At 36.2% G+C, this 22,720-nt stretch overlaps 3 protein-coding genes across 3 annotated transcripts; 2 read left to right on the top strand and 1 right to left on the bottom strand.

The window, feature by feature from the left end:
• The first annotated feature begins 382 nt into the window (after nucleotides 1-382).
• On the top strand, nucleotides 383-10,944 carry LOC124925464. Its single transcript, XM_047465468.1, has 23 exons — nucleotides 383-1,099; nucleotides 1,181-1,305; nucleotides 1,390-1,484; nucleotides 1,572-1,790; nucleotides 2,172-2,247; nucleotides 3,011-3,062; nucleotides 4,226-4,371; nucleotides 4,613-4,683; nucleotides 4,778-4,972; nucleotides 5,065-5,103; nucleotides 5,727-5,834; nucleotides 5,908-5,997; nucleotides 6,098-6,173; nucleotides 6,772-6,868; nucleotides 7,571-7,640; nucleotides 7,718-7,894; nucleotides 7,970-8,092; nucleotides 8,923-9,006; nucleotides 9,218-9,402; nucleotides 9,492-9,630; nucleotides 9,705-9,764; nucleotides 10,417-10,488; nucleotides 10,582-10,944. Exons 1-23 carry the CDS (start codon nucleotides 600-602, stop codon nucleotides 10,699-10,701), a joined length of 2,919 nt encoding a protein of 972 aa, XP_047321424.1. The 5' UTR covers nucleotides 383-599; the 3' UTR covers nucleotides 10,702-10,944.
• Nucleotides 10,945-14,629: 3,685 nt separating this feature from the next.
• Nucleotides 14,630-20,038, bottom strand: LOC124925274. The gene is made up of 8 exons (XM_047465244.1): nucleotides 19,900-20,038; nucleotides 18,384-18,436; nucleotides 18,025-18,195; nucleotides 16,738-17,223; nucleotides 15,968-16,033; nucleotides 15,431-15,544; nucleotides 14,766-15,350; nucleotides 14,630-14,656 (listed from the first exon to the last, which is right to left on the bottom strand). The coding sequence occupies exons 1-8, from the start codon at nucleotides 20,036-20,038 to the stop codon at nucleotides 14,630-14,632; spliced, it is 1,641 nt and encodes a 546-aa protein (XP_047321200.1).
• On the top strand, nucleotides 19,869-22,052 carry LOC124926182 (4-hydroxybenzoate polyprenyltransferase, mitochondrial). The gene is made up of 8 exons (XM_047466363.1): nucleotides 19,869-20,625; nucleotides 20,701-20,836; nucleotides 20,972-21,093; nucleotides 21,211-21,280; nucleotides 21,362-21,511; nucleotides 21,585-21,720; nucleotides 21,792-21,888; nucleotides 21,975-22,052. The coding sequence occupies exons 1-8, from the start codon at nucleotides 20,171-20,173 to the stop codon at nucleotides 22,042-22,044; spliced, it is 1,236 nt and encodes a 411-aa protein (XP_047322319.1). The 5' UTR covers nucleotides 19,869-20,170; the 3' UTR covers nucleotides 22,045-22,052.
• Nucleotides 22,053-22,720: the final 668 nt, after the last annotated feature.

The raw sequence follows: 22,720 nt of genomic DNA, 5'->3' as shown, positions 1-22,720 counted from the left end.
TATAATTTTTTTATTAGTCTTTAAATCAATCATGTATTACTTTAATAAATTTTTAAAGTTTATTATCTATATCAAAATTATTAACTAAAGAAGAATATAAATAATAAATATTAATATAAATATAAATATAAAACTAATTACTTTGTTAACACATAATTTAATAAATCAGAAAACATATAATTTTATTTTTCTAAATTGTTATTATTGTTGAAATAATCTATTGTTTAAAAAATTAGGACGGTTTGGACTTCGAATGCACGCGGTCGCTGGGCTCGGCGGTCGAGGCCCACCGTCAAATCGCGACGAAGCAAAATAAAAAAAAAAAGAAAAAAAAAGAGCACAAACCTTTTAATTTTTTTTAGGTTAGAAGCTTGCTTTGGTACTTGACAATTTGACGCAATACGGGAGGGCAAGCCTTTCTTTCTGTGTGTAGAAGAAAGCTCTAAGCCCTCGTTCGTTGTACTCATGGTTTGAATCTCTCTACACGACATCTGTTTCAATTCAGTCAACAAACGTTCGACCTAATGCATCGAATGCTTTTTTAAAGATCCAACAATTCACTGTTCTGATTATCTGCTGCAATCTCTCAAGAACTTCCAATGTATGCTTGGAGATTAAAGTGTAGAAACACAAAATGGATTCAAGGCATTTCAAAGCATGTCAAAAGCCCAAGGATTCAAGGTTATGTCAATGATAGGTATTTGAGTTCTACAACAACAACAGTAAGCAACTCTCTGCTCACATTTTCTGGATTGAGGACTGTTAGTTCCGTGGTTCCTGCCTGGAGGAATAGCTGTTTGCGGTTGTTCAGCTCTGAAGGCGATGGAAGAAATGCTAACAATGTGGGGGCACATTTGGAGAAGGAAAATATTAAAAAAGATATGGTTAAGGAAGATATAAGAAAGTCTGATGAGCATGCCCGACTAGGTGAGCAAGATCAGATCGAGTGGCTTAATAACGAGAAGTTGGCTATTGAAAGTAAAAGAAAAGAATCTCCAATTTTAACAAGAGGGGAGAAATTTAAAAATGAATTCTTGAGAAGGATTATTCCTTTGGAGAAACTAACAGTTTCACTTGCAACATTTCCTTACTACATTCAGTAAGTGTTCTCTCATAACTTGCTAGTTTTATCAATTATCAGTTCTTCTGCTAAGTTAATCTGTTGTTCTCATTGTTTCAGTAAACACTCGAAAGACCTTTTATTAGAATGTGTTGCTTCTCATTTGAATAATAATAAAGTTGCTACAACTTATGGTGCTGGCCTTTCTTCTTCAAGTGGAAGAATACTTCTGCAGAGTGTTCCAGGTTGACCATTTGTAATTTTGTATAAGATTCTGTAAATTAATTTCCATAAAAGTTGCTTACATTTGTCATAGTTCTGTGGGGCAGGCACTGAGCTTTACAGGGAAAGATTAGTTAAAGCATTGGCGCAAGATCTAAAAGTCCCCTTGCTCATTCTTGATAGCAATGTTTTGGCACCCTATGTAAGCCTACAACCTTTTCTATTATTTTGTCACTTTCCTTTACTGCAGCCAATGTTTGATACACATGTTTGCTGTTGTTATGAGCAGGACTTTGGTGAGGAAAATGAACTTGATGATGACAGTGCAGAATCAGAAGAAGAAACAGAATCTGATGGTGAAGATGAGAACGAGGCAAACAACGAAGAAGAGTGGACAAGCAGTGGTGATGCAAAATCTGATGCCACTGATGAGGATGAAGTTGATGTCAATATATCGGCCGAAGCCTTGAAGAAACTTGTCCCTTACAACCTTGAAGAGTTTGAAAAGGTATAATCCCTTCTTCTGGAAATTTCCATTGTTATAGGAAGTAGTTTTTTTTTCCTGTTTTTGGGAACAATTAAAAGCATTCATCATAAACCCAGAAGGGTTATATACAACTAACTGCTAGTGAATGATATAGGGTAATAGAATAATTATCTAGGTATCCTTGCAATTGTCATCACTTAAGATAGCCTGAAACCAAAGATTGGGTAATTCCACAATGATAAGGAATGGATTAGCTTATGATTCTTAGTTTCTAGTCAAAACAGAGTCTTGCAAAGAGGAAATAAACTTGTATAAGCCCATTTCTTAACAGATGAACTCAAAATTAACTTATGTTATTTTTTGGATGAAATATGAGTGTTGTTCTTATTTGCTTGCTCGCAGAGAGTTTCTGGAGAATGTGAGAGCTCCTCTGAACCATCAAATGAGTCGCCTGAATCCAAGAGACTTGTTAAAAAAGGTATAATTTGATTCCATAGTTCTTGCAGGTTGTTCAGTCCAATGCATGTGACTTCTCCCCTTTAATTCTTGCCAACTTGAGTTGTTGGTATGGGTTTTCTGTCAGATATAGATGATCTGTTGTTAAGGTTGTTTTAAAAGTATAGAAAATCCAAAGAGAACATTGTAGCTGAAAATGGCACCTTAACCTGAAGTAGTTATTGGACTTATTTTTGTGGTTGAATGGTTTCTTATGCATGGCTATCAAAATACTTGAGTGGAAGTCTGATGGGAATGGCCATAATTTAGAATGAGTGATAACATCCATCATTTTAAATGGATACCTATTAAATTCTAAATTTATTCTTTTTATAGTCAGCAATCTTTTCCCTGTTCTGACACATTTTTCCTCTCACTAATCCCTATAGAGACTCTTTAAGCAAATGACAATACCCACCCCATAGTAGTCCTTTTGAGAGCTGTTTTAGAAGTGTTAATGTTTCTGCCAGACCTCCTTCATTGATAGTTTAAGTAGATTTTTCTCCCCATGTGTTCTCTTCACAGTAGTTTGTCCAGAGTATTTTTCGGACTATGAGAGCATGGTGTTGAAACAGATGTAGGTGCTGCTGTCTTGCATTGTTGTTCATTTTTGTATTTGGTGGAACTTCTCATTGATTTTGTTTTTTGGCTTTGAATATTTATCTTAATTGCAATATTAAATGTCCATACAAAGTGAATTATTTGAATTTGAATCTTTGCTTACTTTTTTCATTGACTGTTATCAGGTGATCGAGTAAAGTACATTGGTCCATCCCTCTCTCTTGGTACTGATAACAGGTGATTACCTCGGTCGCCAGTTCTCCACACGTGGGTGTACTTTCCAAATGCTCCCTAGGGGATACTGTTCATATTTGTATTATTAGAACTTGATTAATTTCTATTAGTTTGTTGTAGTGGTTTAAACATCCAGTTTTTTCTCAATGTAGTAATATGTTTGCAAATGATTTCTCTTGGAATTATTTGGGAATCAAGGTTCTAAGAGTTCCGATGTCCTCCATGTGTTCGCTGGTATTTATATATGAAAAATGAGGCTTACTGTCTTTGAGTTGCTAGGGAATTGATTATATGACTTGATTGTTTTATGTTACATTCTTAAGCGGTTTTAAACATTTTATGAATCTTTACTTTATACTTTAATAAGATAATTTTTCTATTGGTGGCGGGTTATGTGTTTTCTTGATTTGGCAAGTTATATGTTTATGAATTATTACCTCATAGAGGTCTTCTTATTCACAAACCTATAGACATCATTCCCAAATCAAGTTGTTAGTTTCTGAAATATGTTTCTCGGCTTTCTCTTTTACATGTTGAATACATGGAATCCTGTAACGCCCTCTTCAAATTTGACTATATATTTATTTACTTATGTGAAGATGCAGCACATTTTGTTTGTTTGTTGCTGTAAAAAAATTTATTCTCATGTTATTCTTCTACAATTCTTTTGTTTTTTCACAACAGGAGCTTTGTCAGGTATTGATTTATCCAAAACTAACTTGCTCGTTTTGCATTGGTTATTTCCATTTGATTTTCAGCTAGAGAGTATAGTTGACTGAACCTGATTTGTTTTCCATGTTAGCATTGAATTGACAACCATGGAAGAGATAACATGTGATAGTCAGTGGTGCTAGGTCTGTAATGTTGTTAGTCTGATTAGAAGTTGGTTCTTTGTCATTTTATACATATAAATCTGTTACCAGAACACTTTGTAGGGTTCTGCTTGTGTCAGGGACACTGTTTTCATATACATCTACTTTTAATGTCCATGGAATGTTGTGGGGTGCATTTGGTATATCTTGTTTTTTAAAAGTCACTGCCACAAGTGTATTTGACGTGTTTATTTGCCTTGCTAATTGAATCCTTTTACATTGAATTTTGATAACAACTTTTATGCTATTGCTAATGAAACAGAATATTCTCACCAAAATTTGTCATGTTTACAGAGATTTGGTTAGTGGTGAATGTGGGGACGTCTATGAGGTGGATGGGGATAATGTTGCTGTTATGTTCGGTGCAAATAAAGACGAAGTAGACGGGAAAAATAATGATGAAGCAAATGAGACAAAACCAGCACTGCATTGGTTAAATGGTATAAGTCTTGGTCTCATCTATATATATTTTCTACGTTTGAGAGCTCAATGAAATCACAATTATCATATTTTAATTGCATGATAAGTTGCATTGATATGACTCGTGCTAATGTCATTTAGTCACTTTCTGGTAAAACAAAGTCTTTGCTAATGTCATACTTGTCTGTAGACCATGAAGTGTAATTATATTGTTACTTGTCAGTGTATCTAAGTTTTCTTTCTCCTTTCTAATGTTCTCAGTTAAAGAAATTGAACTTGATGAAGAAACTCAGGCTGAAGAATGTTACATTGCTATTGAAGCTCTATATGAGGTATCAAGTTCAAATACATTCATTTACCACAATGCTTTGCGGAAGCCTAATGCAACCAAATTGTATCTGAATAATATTTTCATTCCATTTGCAGGTCCTGTCTTCTGTACAACCTCTTATTGTTTATTTCCCAGATTCATCTGTGTGGCTTTCAAGGGCTGTTCCCAAGGCAAGACGAAAAGAGTTCCTTAACAAGGTTCAGGAGATGCTGGACCATCTACCAGGACCCGTTGTCTTGATATGTGGGCAAAACAAAGCAGAAACAGATTCCAAGGAGAAAGAGAAAATTGTAAGATTTAACTTTCTTATTATATTGTTGGGTTATTTTTTAGGCAGTTTCTTTATTTATATTGTATAACCTAATTTCATTGTAACCAACAGACCATGATACTTCCGAATTTGGGACGTCTTGCTAAACTGGTAATCTTCATTACTTTATTTTTTCTTGGGGTTGGTGAAGTGGAGAATATATTATCAGCCTTATTAGCCACATTATGACAATTAACAGAGTTTTTTTCTGTCTGCTGTAGCAAAATGAAATAATTATGAAAATAAAAAACCCAGATGAATGAGTATCTGAACATAAAATTTGAGGAGTTGTGAATATGCTGAAAGGAACTTCTCAATAATTAGAACTAGGCTATCTCCACCAGTTATTGTGGGTTTCAGTTTGTAATGTGACACCTATAAATTGTGTTTCTGTATCTGGATCCAGATGAGAAAAAACCAATATTTTTTTAATAAATCTAATTAAATTTAGTTTCCATTTTCCTAACGTTTTTGTATCTGGATCCAGATTCAGATAAAAAACATAAATACAAGTGTTTCCCAATGGGGCGATTGTGTATAGAAAAGAAACATGTAAATTTGTACATGACAAATACTTATTTTTCTGAACAAAGCTTGTCATGTATCTGATGTCCCGTAATTTAGGACTATAAGTAGTTTCAAATACAAATTTCCAGTTGGTGGAACATATACAAACGCTATGGACTTGCATTTGGCTTTATCTACTACTTAGTAACAAAACATTTCTGTTTCAGCCTCTTTCTCTGAAACGGCTTACCGAGGGACTGAAACCCACGAAGAGATCATCAGATCATGATATTTATAAGCTCTTTCCTAATGTGATGAGTATACATCCTCCAAAGGTACATATCTTTTTTGTCTTCCAGATTTACTTTTCCAGAGTCTGGTGACTTATATCTACACTGTGACATGTAGGAGGAAGACGTCTTGAGAACATTCAATAAACAGCTTGAGGATGACAGTCGGATTGTGATATCTCGAAGTAATATAAATGAACTATACAAGGTAAGCACACATAATTTCTCTGTAGTGGCTATAAAAAATATGCATTTTCTTGCTAAGGTTGGAGGCTTCTGTAGACTGATTGAGAGAACATTTTTTTTAGGTCCTTGAAGAACATGAGTTGACATGCTTGGATCTATTGCATGTACATGCTGATGATATAATACTGAACAAGCAAAGTAAGAACAAAACATTGATCATTTTATTCATGCAAAGGTCTTAACTTGGTTTATGCTAGCACTTACAAAAGCATTGCGCCCACCATCAAAAGAGGTGCAATAAAACAAAAGGACAAAAAGGACTTTAGTACTATTACAAGTAAAATGACAATTAAACCCAAATGGAGTTGGGGTCAAGTAATCCAAAATATATTCCAAATTTCAAACGCAAGCACAAATGCCAAAGGTCTTAAAAGACACTGAAAGTGTCTAAGTTTTGTCTCTTTTTCTCCCTTGTCCCGCCCATTGAATTTTGAAGGCAACAGTTTTCTATATAACCCCTTTGTCAGAAGTCCTTGATGTGACCTTTGTCAGTTTTCTATACACACACATTGAGTCCTCTTGAAGCTTGTGGATGCAACAGACAATGGACAGTATAGTCACATATTATTTCGTCTGTACACAGACATCCATCAGATTTTTTAACTCATAAATTGAAGAAATAATCTGTGTACAAAAAAAATATAGAAGGCTTGAGCTACTTTCTGAACAAGTGTTCTTTTATCTTGTCCATCTCTGCAGAAATACAGTGCTTATTTGTAATGATTTTTTTCTGCAGAAGCTGAAAAGGTTGTTGGTTGGGCTAAAAATCACTACTTATCATCTTGCACTGTGCCTTCAATAAAGGGAGAGCGATTATATCTGCCTCGCGAAAGGTAAATATTCTCTAGCATTGCAGACCTCTTTGAAGCAACCTGAGGTGGTTACTTGATTCCTGAATGTTTATTTGCGTCGCAAGTACATTTTTTTTACTTCATTGTCTCTTCATATGAGTTTCCGTATCTAACTAAATTCAACTTTTTGTCTGCCTCATGTTGCATGATGTTTGATTACAATTAGTCATTTGATGATTTTCTCCATCTTTTGTCATTACTCATGTTCTTGTACATTCACCTCAAGGATGCTTCTGAAATGAAGAATTCGGAAAACTAGAATATAATGGAAAGAAATTAACATTCCAGAAGTAGATGAGAACTTAGGAAAAAATAACCTCCACACTGATTCACACTTTGCATGTTCTCTACATGTACCAATCTTCTTAATATTCAATCACTTGGGCTTGCCCTTATTATATTTAGCCCATTTATTACTAAAATATTTAAAATACCCTAACCATGTATGAATTTTTCAAGTTCATTCATGATTCTGGTGTTTGTAGATTCTCCTTCCTCAAATATACCTGTCTCATCTTGTTTGTTCTGATTCTATATTGACAGCGCATCTATTTGTTAATATAAATGAGATATCGTCATTTAAAGTTGGTCAAGTAGAGCTGTACATCGGCATATTAAAGGAATGAAAATGCGCATAACAATGAACAACTGCTTAAACTTATTAATATTCTGCATCTCGTGTAGCCTCGAGATCGCAATAACACGGCTAAAAGAGCAAGATTTATTAACAAAGAAGCCTGCCCAAAATCTTAAGGTACAGACTATGCAGATCTGTAATGCAAATGCATCTTAAGTTATGCAGATTTATAAATGTGCTTATAAAATTTGCAGAATCTCGCCAAGGATGAGTATGAGACAAACTTTGTCTCAGCAGTTGTACCTCCTGGTGAAATTGGGATTAAATTTGATGATGTTGGTGCCCTTGAGGAAGTGAAACAAGCCTTGGATGAACTTGTCATTCTCCCAATGAGGCGACCAGAGCTTTTTACACATGGGAATTTGTTGAGGGTACTTCATTACTCTCTTTTCCATTCCCACATGCTTAAAACAGTAAAGATATATTAAGTTTGAATATTTTCTCAGCCTTGCAAGGGGATATTGCTTTTTGGGCCTCCTGGAACTGGGAAAACCCTTCTTGCTAAAGCACTTGCAACTGAAGCGGGGGCAAATTTTATTAGCATAACTGGCTCAACTCTTACATCAAAGGTACTTGTATAGTTCAGTTTATATGTTAGATAACGAGTAATGTCTGCTTTCAATTTTACAAGAGTGAATTGTTCTAGAGTGGTTGAGATTGAAATAACTATTTGCCTGTTGTTTTGAGAGGAAATTTTTGTTCGTTTAATCACAATCCCGTTTTAAAATTGAAAGTTTTAAATTTTAATTTTTATATGGGAAGGAATTTTTTTAAATGATGATCCAAATTATGTATTGGATAATGATCCAAAACATAGTGTCATTTGTGTTGCTTCATCTGTTTTAAAAAATATTTATTGAGCTTCATCCTAATTATAGTGTAATTTTTTTGGTTCATTTGGTATAGGGATTCTTTTATGGAGATCAAATTATTTTTTGGATTATGATCCATATTATTTTCTAGATCTTTGTTATTTTTGATAAACATAACAAATGTAAAATTTTTCAAAAAAGAAGCAAATGTAAAAATTTCCGAATCAGGATCAACAAAACAGCCTATTATGGAGACCGAAGCTTCTGAAATTCAGTATTTATTTTTTCATGGTTAAATTTCAATCTTGAGACTACGTTATCTAAGAAGTTGTAATTCAGCTCTCAAATGCTTTTAGAAGTCCATGCCTTGGTTTCTTTGATTATTTTCATTTATAGTTGAGTCAGTTTCGTGTCTAGCTGGCCATGTTTTGGCACTTAGATGACATATAACTTATCTCATCTATCAATTGACTCTTCTTGCTTTAGTAATTAGTAAGAGCAAAATTATTAGCATGTAAGGAGGTTTTCCAGAATAACAGTATAACTGGCACTTATATATACACTTTTTATTTGTGTTTTCGTTGCAGTGGTTTGGTGATGCTGAAAAGCTTACAAAGGCCCTGTTCTCATTTGCAAGCAAATTGGCACCCGTAATTGTTTTTGTTGATGAGGTTGGTTGACAAATCTTTTATCATGGTTTTCCTTTTTGATATCTGTTGGTCCTTCGATTAAGATCATGAGTTACATAATTGTTGTCACGTCGGCTGAAGAAATAATATTATGGAATAGGGTTCTCTATCGTAAAGTTACGTGGTTTATAACACATTTTATTACGTTTATCATTTTTGATGATTAATATATTCAACTCCTGCTTTTATACAGATTGACAGTTTACTTGGGGCCCGTGGTGGTGCCTTTGAGCATGAAGCAACCAGAAGAATGAGAAACGAGTTTATGGCTGCTTGGGATGGACTGAGATCAAAAGATAGCCAGAGAATATTAATTCTTGGTGCCACTAACAGACCTTTTGATCTCGATGATGCAGTAATTCGACGTCTTCCAAGAAGGTATACTTGTGTACAGAAGAAATGCTTCTTCTTCTGTTTGTTTAACCTCTAAGTGTTTACATAACTCAATACTCTTATCTCGTTCACAGGATATATGTCAATCTCCCAGATGCTAACAACCGTGCGAAGATACTTAAGATATTCTTAGCTAAAGAAAATATAGAACCGGGATTTCAGTTTGAAAAACTTGCTGCTGCAACCGAGGGGTATTCAGGCAGTGACTTAAAGGTAATAATTTGCTGACTATAACAATTAGCTTAATCAGCTTTTTTTCTTCCTTATAATACTTGTTTGTATTGTAGAACCTTTGCATTGCTGCTGCATATAGGCCTGTGCAGGAAATTATAGATGGAGAGAAAAAGGTAAAATTCTGCCTCTACTGAACTTTCTTAGCCTATTTCTTATCACATTTTACTATCCATCCGGAAAAAAAAATAATGTTTTCCAAAATTCATAATGATTTAGAAATTAATTTTGCAAAAAATACACTATCATGATCCAATTAAAAATAATTAACATTAGAATCTGGATCAGAATCACGAAAATAACTTGGATCATTAACCATAAAACAAACTTATATTAAAAATTATATTTCAGTTTTAACTTTTTTAGACGACTTTCCATCTTGATCGTGCTTGTGTTAGATTGTGACAAAATATCACATTTTATTACTATCCATCTGAAAAAAATTATGTATTCCGAAATTCTCAATGATTTAGAAAATAATATAAAAAAAATACACTATCATGATCCAACTAAAATAATTAACACTTGAATCTGGTTCAGAATCACGAAAATAATTTGGATCATTAATCATAAAATAAACTTATATTAAAAAAAAAATTCTTACAGTTTTAACTTTCTTAGACTATTTTCCATTGAGATTGTGCTTGTGATGGATTGTGCAAAATACAAGTTTGTGCGATTCCTTTTCTTAGTGTCTTCTTCCTTAGTTCCCTGTAAGATTTGTTTGGTTCCTTCTTAGCTCAGAGATGACCTTTTTGCTCTCTATAGGGTGTGACGAGTGATTCTACTTCTGCACCAAGAACACTCAATTTGGAGGATTTCATCGAGGCCAAGGCCAAGGTATTATATTACTCTCAAACAATTGCAACATCGTGAAACTCCTGTTTTCTGTTTAGTTTTTAAAGTTATCTTGTTGACCCCAAAATGCAATAGGTTGGGCCTTCTGTTTCATATGATGCGACGAGCATGAACGAGTTGAGGAAATGGAATGAACAATATGGTGAAGGTGGAAGCAGGAAAAGATCACCATTTGGCTTTGGATCAATCTTGTAACGAGCCCTACCACATTCAATAAACTCTAAGAAGTGATGCGCAATGACATCGGAAGAAAGAAAAGAATAGAAGGTGAAGACTCTTTGGACCATTGAGATTCATGTTTTTTTTTTTACTTATTTATGCCATTTTAATCAGCTTATTATGAAATAATAGGTTTTTGCAGCATATAACATGCCTGTAGATTAGTAATGCTAATTATTTTTCCTTTCATAAATTAATTAATTTAATTTCCTTTTCAGTTTACTTAGTAAACTTTATTACTCCGTTTGTCTATTGTCTCTATAGTCTAAACTATAAATTATTACACTTAACAACAAATAAAGAGTTAAGGTCTGACCTATTAAATATTTGGTCAAATTTAAGCCTTTTCTAAATTTTTATTTGAAGAACAATATATTGTTATATTTAAAACTCTCAATTATTTAACACGCATTCAAAATCATTTATTATCAAATAAATAAATAAAATGAGATGACAAATGCCTTCAACTTGGGGAAATTGGACGAAATGACCCTACAAATAAGGGAAATTGCCTCCGTGGTCACCAGATAATTGAAATTGATCTGGTGACCACTTAATTTTTTTTGGACGAAATTACCCTTTTCGCGTAACGCGAAGGGACTTCGCGTTTCGCGAAGTGAGACGCTGTGAAAAGTCCAGAATACCCTTACTATATAATAAAATCCGGCCATCTTTTTTTCATTTCTTTTCTTCTTCTTCTCTCTCTTCCCTTCCGCTTTTCTCCTCCTTCTCTTTAATCTCGCCGGCGACGGAGTTCAACGGCGGCACTCAATGAGCTCCACGACGAGCACAAGCACTGTAACAATTGGTAAGTTTATGTATTTCAAGTTTATTGTTGTTCATTTATGCATTTTCGAATCACTGCGTTGTTTAGGGTTTCATCTGATGATACTTCCCGTTTCGCTAAGTACTTCCCGTTTCGCTAAGTACTTCCCGTTTCGCGAAGGGTTTCCATTTCACAGTATTAATTATCCCGTTTCCCATTTTTCTTGCAGCCGAAGTTTTCGTTTTCTATAATGGAGAGTGGAAAGTTGATGCTAATGGAATATGGTTTTTTGATGCCTCTTCAATCAAAACATTGGATTTACCCCAAAGTACTCGTTATGCTGAATTAATTGATAAACTCCATGAAAGACTTCAAGTGCAGAAATCTACCTATGATTTAGTGCTGCAAGTGAAGTATGATATTCCGAATATCACAAATCCTAAACCCGTTTTTATTGAAGATGATGAGGATCTGAACATATATTTATCACGCTTGATTTTGGGTAGAACCGTGTCACCATTGTGTGTGTCTGTAGTAGAGAAGTCACAATTTACTAAAGAAAAGATACCACTACTTACCTACCCAACTCAAGAAAGTATTCTCCCACAATTTACTCAGAAAATTGTACTAGAAGCTTTACCCTCGGAGGTCTTTGTTGAAAGTAATGAAGCCGGAGATAACTCTTTGCCTCACATCCCACTTACTCAGGACTTGCATGCATCGATACCTACACCACATAGTGCGAGAAGAGCATCAACGGGTACACCTACTAGTGCAAGAAGATCATCATTGGGTACACCATGTAGTGCAAGAAGATCATCATTTGGTACACCATCGACAGACATATCACCGACAGACATATCACCGACAGACATATCACCGACAGACCCCTCATTTGCGTTGGCGTTAACTACTGAAACTGTATTGGAAGTCGGTGCCTTGTTTGAAAATAAAAAAGAACTACAACTGATGCTATATAAATATGCGATGGCTAATCATTTTGAATTCAAGGTGGAGAAGTCAAGAAAACATCTTTGGTATGTGAAATGTTTGGATGAGAAATGCAAGTGGAGATTGCGTGCCGTGAAAGGTAAATTATCTGAGATGTTTGAGATCCGGAAATTCGACCAACAACACTCATGCTCAGTTCTATCTAGGCCAGAGAAAAAAATGCAAACACCAGCATGGGTTATTGGGCAGTGCGTGAAGAGTAAGTATATGGACCATCACCATAATCACTTGCCTAAGAAAATAATTGAAGACATGCAGGCAACTTATGGGGTAAATTTGACTTATAATAAGGCTTGGAGGGCTAGGGAAATGGCATTAGTGGCGGTGCGAGGAACGGTTGAGGATTCATATGAAAAATTACCCTCATACTTATACATGTTGGAGAAGCATAATCCTGGTACCATAACAGACATCCAAACAGACGAGGTCGGGCACTTCAAGTATATGTTCATGTCCCTAGGCCTCTCTATTAGGGGTTTCAAAGCATTTTGTCGTCCCGTATTGTGTGTTGATGCCAGTTTTCTTAAGCACAAGGTGGGAGGTCAACTATTGGTGGCTATTGCATTAGATGCTAATGAACAATTATATCCTGTCGCATTCGGAGTTGTTGATTCAGAGAATAATAACTCTTGGACTTATTTTATGCAAAAATTGAGAGAAGCAATTGGATTAGTTGATGATCTCGTCTTCGTATCCGATAGACACCCAAGCATCGCCAATGCCTTATGTGCTATTTTTCCAGAAGCATACCACGGTGCGTGCACATATCACATAAAGATGAATATCAACGCGAAATTCAAAACTGATAATTGTCATATGGAGTTTGATATGGCTTCTCGTGCGTACACCGTCCACGAATTCAATCGTTTTTTTGACAAGATAAGGGTTAAAGATAATAGGATTGTTGCCTATTTGGAAGAAATTGGATTTCAAAGATGGAGTAGAGCATTTTTCCCCGGTAAGCGATACAATCAACTGACAAGCAATTATGCTGAGAGTTTTAATAGTCAGAGCAGGGAAGCCAGAAAGTACCTCATTTCCTCAATGGCCGAGTATTTAAGATTGACAATACAAGGTTGGTTTAATGAGAGAAGAGAAAGAGCGTCCAACCACCGAGAAGTGTTATCTCCAACATATGAAAAGTGGTTACGTGAGGGATTCGAGAAGGCTAGATTCTATACAGTATCATCGCTTAACCGATTCGAGTTTTATGTGCATGACAATGAGTCTCATTTTAAAGTCAATTTGAAAGACATGAACTGCACTTGTAGGGTATTTGAAGTTTCTGGTCTTCCTTGTACTCATGCAATGGCTGCTGCCCGTCACCGCAATTTGGTTTGTTATGACTTTTGTTCAAGGTATTATTCAGCTCACATGTTCAATCTATTTAACCAATTGTTTAATCGTTTTATTTTCCATTCTTACAGATATTACACAACTGAATCTTGGATGAATGCATATGCGGAGACATGTTACCCTGCTGGTGATGAAGACGATTGGGATATTCCCGAAATGATCAAGGAACGCGTATGTCTAAAACCACCTGTCAAGGTTAAGAAAGGGCGCCCACAAACAAAGCGTAGGTCATCTCAAGGTGAGGTACGTAAGGCTCCGAGACGATGCAGCTCATGTGGTGGACTAGGACATAATAGGGCCACATGCAAAGCAGTCATGCCTGCTCCATCTACTGCAAAAGCATCATCATCTAAGCATCATGACTTTTCTTCTCAACAGCACGAGCCATCATCTCAACAATATGAGCCTTTAGATTGATTGGGATAAGTTGTATAAGTTGTATTATGTACTCGGATAAGTTGTACTCGGATAAGTTGTACTCGGATAAGTTGTAATCGGATAAGTTGTAATCTGTATGTTGTATCTAGTTTATCTGTGTACTGAAGGAGTACTTAACGCTTCGTTAAGCGCTTCGTTAAGTAAAACTTGGTTTAAGTGAGTTTAAGTTAGTTACTTGGTACATTGATTTATATGTTCATACATTGATTTATATGTTCAATTCTTTGGTATGTAAATATCATACTACCAACCAACCAGACTACATTAAAACTACAAATATTTTAACATGAAATGTAACTTAAGTTGAAGTTCTACCCAAAAAGTAATACAAGTTCAGAATACATAAGCACAAGTCAAGTTCTATCCAAAAATCAATAAACGATTACAATACAAACTAAGGTTCTGTAATTTGATGAAATAACCGGACCGCCATCTTTTGTCGAAAAAACTCCATTTCATTGGAAGTCACCTTCTCTACACCTAAACCAACAGTCAAGTATTCCATGTGCATAAGCATAAATACACCACAATCCCCACTTTCTTCTGCTCTAGGGACTTCCCCATATTTGGCGACTGCATTTTTGGCTGGGTGTGGCAACCTTTTATATGTCAGTTTCTGGAAATTGAAATTAGGATACCGTTTTAGCTCAGCATCACTGGCTCCCATTGCATATATTCGTGGAAACATCTCACACAAAGGTCTCATGTATGGATCGAGATTCCTATAAATACTCGAGTCGCAGTCATAAACGTCAATGTGATTATCTTGTACACGAACGACGCACAGTACCCAATGCTTGTTGCCAATGTTCAAAGGCACGTAAATATCGTCTACTACTGGCCATTCTGGCATATGTCTATGAGGCGCTCCCCAGAAGTACTGAGAAAATACGTCTGCTATTGGAAATTTTTCAGGATCTTTTTTATAGTTCGGGTACTCTCGCCTCATCATATCTGCTAATAAGCAATCCCCTATTGATACTTTGCAATGTTTATATGTCTTGGGATATTGCTCAATCCTTTTGCGCAACAAGTGGCAGACTGCGTCGATTTCCTACAAAATGGGGGAAAAGGCAGCATATATCAAAAACCTTATTCATAACTTAAAGAATTAATATGAAATGCAAGACTTACAGGATCTTTAAGCCATGTGGACTTTGTTAGAACTCTAACAAACAACTTCTTTCGTGCTTCGCAAGTAAACATAGTTTTTGTCTCATCATTGGTAGCTTCATCTTTCAACCAATTCTGTAATTGAACCAACAACTCATCATCAAATTTTTGAAGGGGATTGATAGTTAATGGATCATTCGTCTTTGGCTGTTTTGACAAAGAAGGGTTGGTGTAGTCTTCATCTTTCTTCTGCTTCCTCACTCTTTTTTTGGGAACTACTCCTTTAGGTGGAGTGTTGTATAATTGGAAATCATCATCATCGTTCTCATCATTCCCATCCCTCGAATCCTTCCCATCCTTCCCATCGTTCTCATCCTTCCCATCCGTGGCATCCTTCTCAACCTTGACTTTCTTCTCAACCTTCCCAACCTTGAGTTTAACCTTCCTAACCTTGGCTTTCTTCTCAACCTTCTCAACCTTCTCAACCTTGACCTTATCCTTCTTTTTCTCAATTATTTCTTGCATCATATCGGAGAGCAACATCTCCCCACCATCCACCTTCACATCAGTCTGAATCTCCCCAACACCCACCTTTACATCATTCTCAATCTCCCCACCATCCACCTTCACATTATTCTCAGTCTCACCACCATCCACCTTCACATCAGTCTCAATCTCCCCACCATCCACCTGCAAAAATAGAATAACAGTGTCGTCAACGTTTACTTCCCGAAACATTAGACTTCGCTAATCAAAACTTACCTCAGTTTTATCCTCCACCTTCACACTCTCCTCCTCCACCTTCCCATCCTTCATCTCCATCTCATTCGTCATCATCTCCTCCACCTTCCCATCCTGCAAAAAGAAAACAACAGTGTGGTCAGCGTTTACTTCCCGAAACATTAGACTTCGCTAATCAAAACTTACCTCAGTTTTATCCTCCACCTTCTCACTCTCCTCCTCCACCTTCCCATCCTTCATCTCCATCTCATTCGTCATCATCTCCTCCACCTTCCCATCCTGCAAAAAGAAAACAACAGTGTGGTCAGCGTTTACTTCCCGAAACAACATTTGACTTCACTAAGTAAAACTTACTTCAGTTATATCCTCCACCTTCTCACTCTCCTCCTCCACCTTCCCATCCTTCATCTCCATGTCATTCGTCTTCATCTCCTCCACATTCCCTTCCTGCAAAAATAAAACAACGGTGTGGTTAGTTAAGAACAACAAAAGATAAGTACTTCACGAAGCGTTAAGTACTTAACGAAGCGTTAAGTACTTAACGAAGCGATAAGTACTTAACGAAGCGATAAGTATCTTTATCTTACCTCAGTCTTGCCCTTCTTTTCCAATTTGCTCTTCTTCTTCTTCTTCCTCTCCTCCTCCATACTATCTAATTTGACAATTAAAGTGGCCATCCTTTGGTTGGATTTGGCTAATAACTGTTCGCACATACTAACAACCAACTTTTTCATATAAGCCTTGTGATTTGTTTGAGTTTCTTCGTAAGCTGTTTTCATCTCTTTGAGCTCCTCCTTCACCTCTTTGATGAGCTCCTCCTTCAGCGCTTTTACCTCCTCTTTCAGCTCTTCACATTTACATCCAACAGAAGATGTTGAAGGTAATCCAGGACTAGTAGCGGATGGGGGGCTAGGAATGTGGGCAGGACTAGATTCATAAGCAAGCTTCCTCTTCAGGTTTACGGCTTCTTTGAGATTAAGCGCAGCCTTTCTCTTCCGGGTGTTTGGTTTGGAAGTAGGTTCTTCATGTTCATCCTCAGGTTCACTTCCCTCCTCTTCATCATCATAATCCTCCTTCACTAACTTCCCTTCTGTAAATCCCTCAAAAAATTCATCAGTTGACTCATCTATTTGTTCAAAGTCCTCACCACTGTATAACCTCTTCTCCATGGAGGACTCTTCCATCTCAGTCAGATCCGTTGTCTCCAGGGCAGTCTTTATCTCGATCAAGGTGTTCTTCCTGTTGGAATGATAGACTAACAACCTTGGGCGTAGAGGATCATTAAGCTCATTCTTTCTAGCAAATTTAGGAACAAAACCTTTGATGACCTCATATGTCCACACTTGAAATGCCAGTGCAAACCCATAAATGTTATAAGCAAAAGGAGCATAAGGATCAGTACTCTTTTCCTTCTTCTTCTTATAATATTTGTGACTGAGATGTCTCATGTTCTTGTTCAAACCCTTGAGGGTGGCTCTAAAGGTCACCTTCCCCCAAGGAAATCGGAGGAAACTTTCCTCGTCTTCGACCATGTGGAGGATTTTGGCAAATACCACCCTCCTTGGGTCAAATGAAAATAGGTACTGGCAAATCAAGCATACCAGCCCCATCTTCCAGGCATCTTCCTTATCTCTACATTTCAAAAAAGCAGTCTCCAAGTCTTGCATTACTACACTCGTCTTCCCTTTAAAATATTTTACCAACAGAGGTGGACAACCTCGGCATTCTTCTTCGTTCACCTCAGGAAACCTTCCGAAGTTTAGGCCCGTCACCAAGGCGTACTCTTTCATACCAAACACAAGTTCTTGCCCATTGATATTGAAAGTAATCTCCTTGGAGGTTGAGGTTACCCTCCTAAGCAACATGTGATGTACAATAGTTCCTGAGAACTGCAACACTGGCGCAGAGACTATATATCTGAATTGGGTATTGTACACCTTCTCCACAAGATCCATTTCCTCAAACTTCATAACAATCTTCTTAAGGCAGAGGGCGCTTTTCCAAGAAATCCGTCCAGGGAAATCAGGAACGGTGGTTTCTGCCATCTACAAAAGGAACAACAACAAAAATGTAAGATCATATACATAGACCACATCAAACGTTAAGTACTTAACGCTTCGTTAAGTACTTAACGCTTCGTTAAGTACTTAACGCTTCGTTAAGTACTTAACGAAGCGTTAAGTAATTCGCGAATTCCTAAACCAGAAACAATAACCAACAACCAGAAACAAACATGCAAATATAATGCAATAATCAATAACCAGAAACAAACATTAAACGCTAAACCTAACCAATATTAAACCAATAAACTGAAACAGCCAAAACCCCTAAAACTAAACATGCAAATATGAAAACCCATAACCAAAAAAAGACATGCAACAACCAAACTAAAACTAACCTGAGATTTATGGGGAATCAATGATAGAGAGGGAGGACACGAGGGGGACGGGCAGATCGGCCTTGTCAATGTCTTCTTCAGTGTGACGGTTGTAGAGAGAGAGGAATCGAGAGGATAGAAGAGGGAAGAAATGAATGTCAAATGTTTTATTTTTTAAAATATATGGTATGGCGCGTGCATATACGCGCGCCTCTTCGTCTTCCTACGCGCGCGTGCCGAAGCGTTAAGTACTTAACGAAGCGTTAAGTACTTAACGAAGCGTTAAGTACTTAACGAAGCGTTAAGTACTTAACGAAGCGTTAAGTACTTAACGCTTCGCTAAGTACATAACGCTTCGTTAAGTAACTAGCAGAAACGATATCATCTGCAAATATCATCACAGCCAAAAGAACAATCAATAAGATGAACAAACTAATAAACCAATATGACCAAATATGAACATATATGAACAAATATGACCCAATATGAACAAATATGATTCAATATGAACCAATATTAACCAATATCACCAAAAAGAACATATTCAGGGTTAGGGTTTCATTAAGAACTACAAATGAGAACATAAATCTGTTATATAAACATAGATTCGGGGATTAGGTTGCTTATCTTGTCGATTTATGCTTGAGGGCTCGCCGTCGCCGGAGTTTACGCCGCCGGCGACAAACTCAGGAGGAAAGAAAGCAGGAGAGAGAAAGAAAATGAGAGAAATGAAAAAATTTGAGTATATATATCAAGACTGTTTCACTTCGCGAAACGCGAACTCCCTTCGCGTTACGCGAAAAGGGTAAATTAGTCAAAAAAAAAATAAGTGGTCATCAGATCAATAATTATTAAAAATTACCACGGATGCAAATAGGCCTATTTGTAGGGTCATTTAGTCCAATTTCCCTCAACTTGAGTTCTTCAATTAAAGTTTTAAAATTGATATCTATCCCTTAAAATATTTAATAAAGACTTTAATTATTTTAAAATAAGTTACATTTATATGAAATTTTAAACTAGTTAATTTTTTTTTAATTTTATAATTTGATATAATTTAGAAGAAATAATGTGATTTTTTTTTTATAAATTCAAAAAAAATTATTACTTGTTTAAATAAATAAATTTATATAATTATTAATTCTTTTAATATATTCTGTTTAGATTATTTTTTATATTTAATTATATATAAATAATAATATATAACTAATATTTTTTAAGTTAGACCCAGACCTTCTTCAGTACATGACTAAACTTTTTTTTAATCTTCTCGGTTTTGTAATATTTTGTCTTTAAAATTTATTGAAAAGTTACCTTATTTGAAAAATGAACAAAAATATTCACGGTTTAGTATTTTCACTCTTTCCTAAACCTGCAATTCGATGTGATTCAGGAACCGAAACTGCCACAACCTCTCCGCGCCGCCGCCAATTCGGTAGTTTCTTTAACCTGCAACATAGTAGTATATTCCCAGCTTGTGAACTTCTTCCATGGCGATTTGTTTTCTCCATTAACGGCGGCAAGGTGATTCAGAAATCCTACCTTCTTTCCTTGTCATTTTCAGTAAATTTCATCAAACCCTCATCTCCCCTCCCTGTTTTATCTCTTTACATACTTCGTTTCTACTTTAAATTACGACCCTCATGATTCGATCGTCTCGCCAATGTTTACGTCACTGGAAGTCATCGTCTCGTGCAGTATCCATCGGCTTTACAACTTCAAATTCCATTTTCCACCAAACAGCTCACCCGACGAGTTCGGAGAATCATCGTAATCCCACCTTGTTAGAACATGATCTTTCTCTTCTGTTAAAACCCACTTATAATTACAATCGAAATTCACAATTTTTCCATGAAAGGATCAACCTGAACACTGAACTCAAGTTGAAGCTCGACTTGTTGAGATTATTAGGTCAGACCAGTAGGTTTTCTACTTCCACTGGTGCAGCAGACGACAAGGATAATAATCCTTTAAAGCAGAAGGCGGCGATATCCTCGTGGGTCGATTTGTATCTGCCAGAGAAAGTTCGGCCTTTTGCTCATCTTGCACGTCTGGATAAGCCCATTGGAACATGGCTGCTTGCTTGGCCATGTTTTTGGTAAGCATGAATTGATATGTCTGATTGCTTGATATCACTTTGCCGGAGATTAAAAGAGTTTATTCTTCATTGTAGGTCAATTACAATGGCAGCATTACCTGCAAACCTTCCTGATATTAAGATGTTAATGCTATTTGGTTCCGGGGCTCTACTCTTGAGAGGTGCTGGATGTACTGTGAATGATCTTCTTGACCGTGATATTGATGTGAAGGTTCGTTCTTTTGAAGCTCCAATTCTGATTTTAAATTGTTTGAATTGCTCATCTTAGCTTCCTTGCTCGATTGATGAAAAAAACAATTTTTGTGTGTTTGTTTTCTGAAACAAGTTTGTAGTATTCATTGTGCAGGTTGATCGAACAAAATCAAGGCCAATTGCGAGTGGCCTTATAACACCGTTTCAAGGTCTTAGTTTTCTTGGATTTCAATTGCTTTTGGGACTTGGAATTCTTCTTCAACTGAATAATTACAGGTAACTATTTCAATCCACAAAGGGTAACTGAAGTAGTCCAGGAAATTTGTTTGTTTCTAAAGTAATGAAAAAGAAAGTTGAATAGTTTTCAAATATGTTCTTCATTCTTTATGACAGTCGCATTCTTGGTGCTTCTTCATTGTTGCTGGTCTTTTCATATCCTTTAATGAAGAGGGTGACATTCTGGGTGATGTATCAACTTACCTGATCTTTTGCTGTTATAATATAATTCGTGCGTATTTATATGAATACAGTTATAGTGTTTCAGCCTCAAGCATATTTAGGTTTAACCTTCAACTGGGGAGCATTACTGGGATGGTCTGCAATAAGGGGAAGTCTTGATCCAGCTGTTGTTCTTCCACTCTATTTTTCTGGAATGTTCTGGACTCTAGTTTATGATACGATTTATGCCCATCAGGTATCATTAATTACATATTTCCATCTTAAACTGCATCTACAACGATTAAATTGTGTCTTTTTTCTAACGAAAGGATAAAGAAGATGATGTGAAAGTTGGCGTGAAATCTACAGCCTTGAGGTTTGGGGATTCAACTAAGGAATGGATTTCTGTTTTCGGAGTTGCATCCATTGGCTGCTTGGCTCTCAGTGGACTTAACGCTAATTTGGGTACATATACACATGCCTTTTCCTGCTAATTTGCCTTATTGTTCAACTTTTTTACCGTTGTGATGAAACAGGATGGCCGTTTTATATCTGTCTGGGAGGTGCATCTGGGCAATTAGCCTGGCAGATTCTGACTGTTGATTTAGCTTCTCGGGCAGACTGTAATAAAAAGTGGGTAATAAAATACACAGACGAATGGAATTCTATAATTTTGCAGCAAACTCTGTTTCTTATTCTTTAATTTTTTGACTTGACAGATTTGTTTCGAACAAATGGTTTGGAGCGATTGTTTTCAGCGGGATATTACTTGGAAGACTTGCATCGTGATAGTGTAATAATACTACTTCTTTTGTAGTAGAGATTATCATTTTTCTCTTGTTGGTTCATCTAACATTATATTTTTTTCCAATGTTCATGGATTATACTTCCCTTACATATTGGAATCTTCTTAATTTATAAACTGAAATTTTAGTATCACCTTCTTCTAATCCCAAGCTTGGTGTATACCATGGTATTGTTTAAACTTAGGATGATGTTGAAAGATTCGAAAATAGGTATTCGACTGAACTTCAATCAAGTTTTAGCAAAAATAATATTTTCATCCAAATTTGTAGGACCAATTGCAGGCGGAGCAATTGAGTCTTTAAAACTTTCATCACAAAAGATGATTATGTTATTAGGTTTTTTCATGTTAAATTGAATCTGTTGGTTTAAGAATAACATGTTGAAACCAATGATGAAGAATTTTTATGTTAAATTGAATATTGGTCGGTAGGGATGTAATGAACAGAGCTGTTCGAGAGCTGTTCGCGAGCTATTCGAATTTCGGCTCGGTAAAAAGCTCGTTCGTTAGTCTTACCGAGCCGATCTCAGGCTCGTTTAAAAGCTCGAAAATTTAAACGAGTCAAGCTTGAGTTTCTCGATATTCGACTCGTAAGCTCGCGAACACGTTCGTTTATGGTTTCGCGAACACGTTCGTTTATAATACCATTTAAATATAATT

The sequence above is a fragment of the Impatiens glandulifera genome, chromosome 2 (genome assembly GCF_907164915.1).
Source record: "Impatiens glandulifera chromosome 2, dImpGla2.1, whole genome shotgun sequence".
NCBI classification, from domain to species: Eukaryota; Viridiplantae; Streptophyta; class Magnoliopsida; order Ericales; family Balsaminaceae; genus Impatiens; species Impatiens glandulifera.
Note: the sequence above shows the minus strand (reverse complement) of the source record. Positions and strands in the feature narration are given on the sequence as shown.

Coding starts and splice junctions, on each gene's coding strand:
- LOC124925274 (XM_047465244.1), bottom strand. CDS start 20,038: ATGGAGAAAACAAATCGCCATGGAAGAAGTTCACAAGCTGGGAATATA. Junction 16,034..16,737: donor AAAAGAAGGGCAAGACTGAG/GTAAGATAAAGA, acceptor AATAATGTGAAG/GTGGATGGTGGGGAGATTGA. Junction 15,545..15,967: donor AGATTCAGACTGATGTGAAG/GTGGATGGTGGG, acceptor GTTCAATTACAG/AATTGGTTGAAAGATGAAGC.
- LOC124926182 (XM_047466363.1), top strand. CDS start 20,171: ATGATTCGATCGTCTCGCCAATGTTTACGTCACTGGAAGTCATCGTCT. Junction 20,837..20,971: donor ACCGTGATATTGATGTGAAG/GTTCGTTCTTTT, acceptor TTCATTGTGCAG/GTTGATCGAACAAAATCAAG. Junction 21,094..21,210: donor CTTCAACTGAATAATTACAG/GTAACTATTTCA, acceptor TCTTTATGACAG/TCGCATTCTTGGTGCTTCTT.
- LOC124925464 (XM_047465468.1), top strand. CDS start 600: ATGTATGCTTGGAGATTAAAGTGTAGAAACACAAAATGGATTCAAGGC. Junction 1,100..1,180: donor ACATTTCCTTACTACATTCA/GTAAGTGTTCTC, acceptor TCATTGTTTCAG/TAAACACTCGAAAGACCTTT. Junction 9,403..9,491: donor ATTCGACGTCTTCCAAGAAG/GTATACTTGTGT, acceptor TCTCGTTCACAG/GATATATGTCAATCTCCCAG.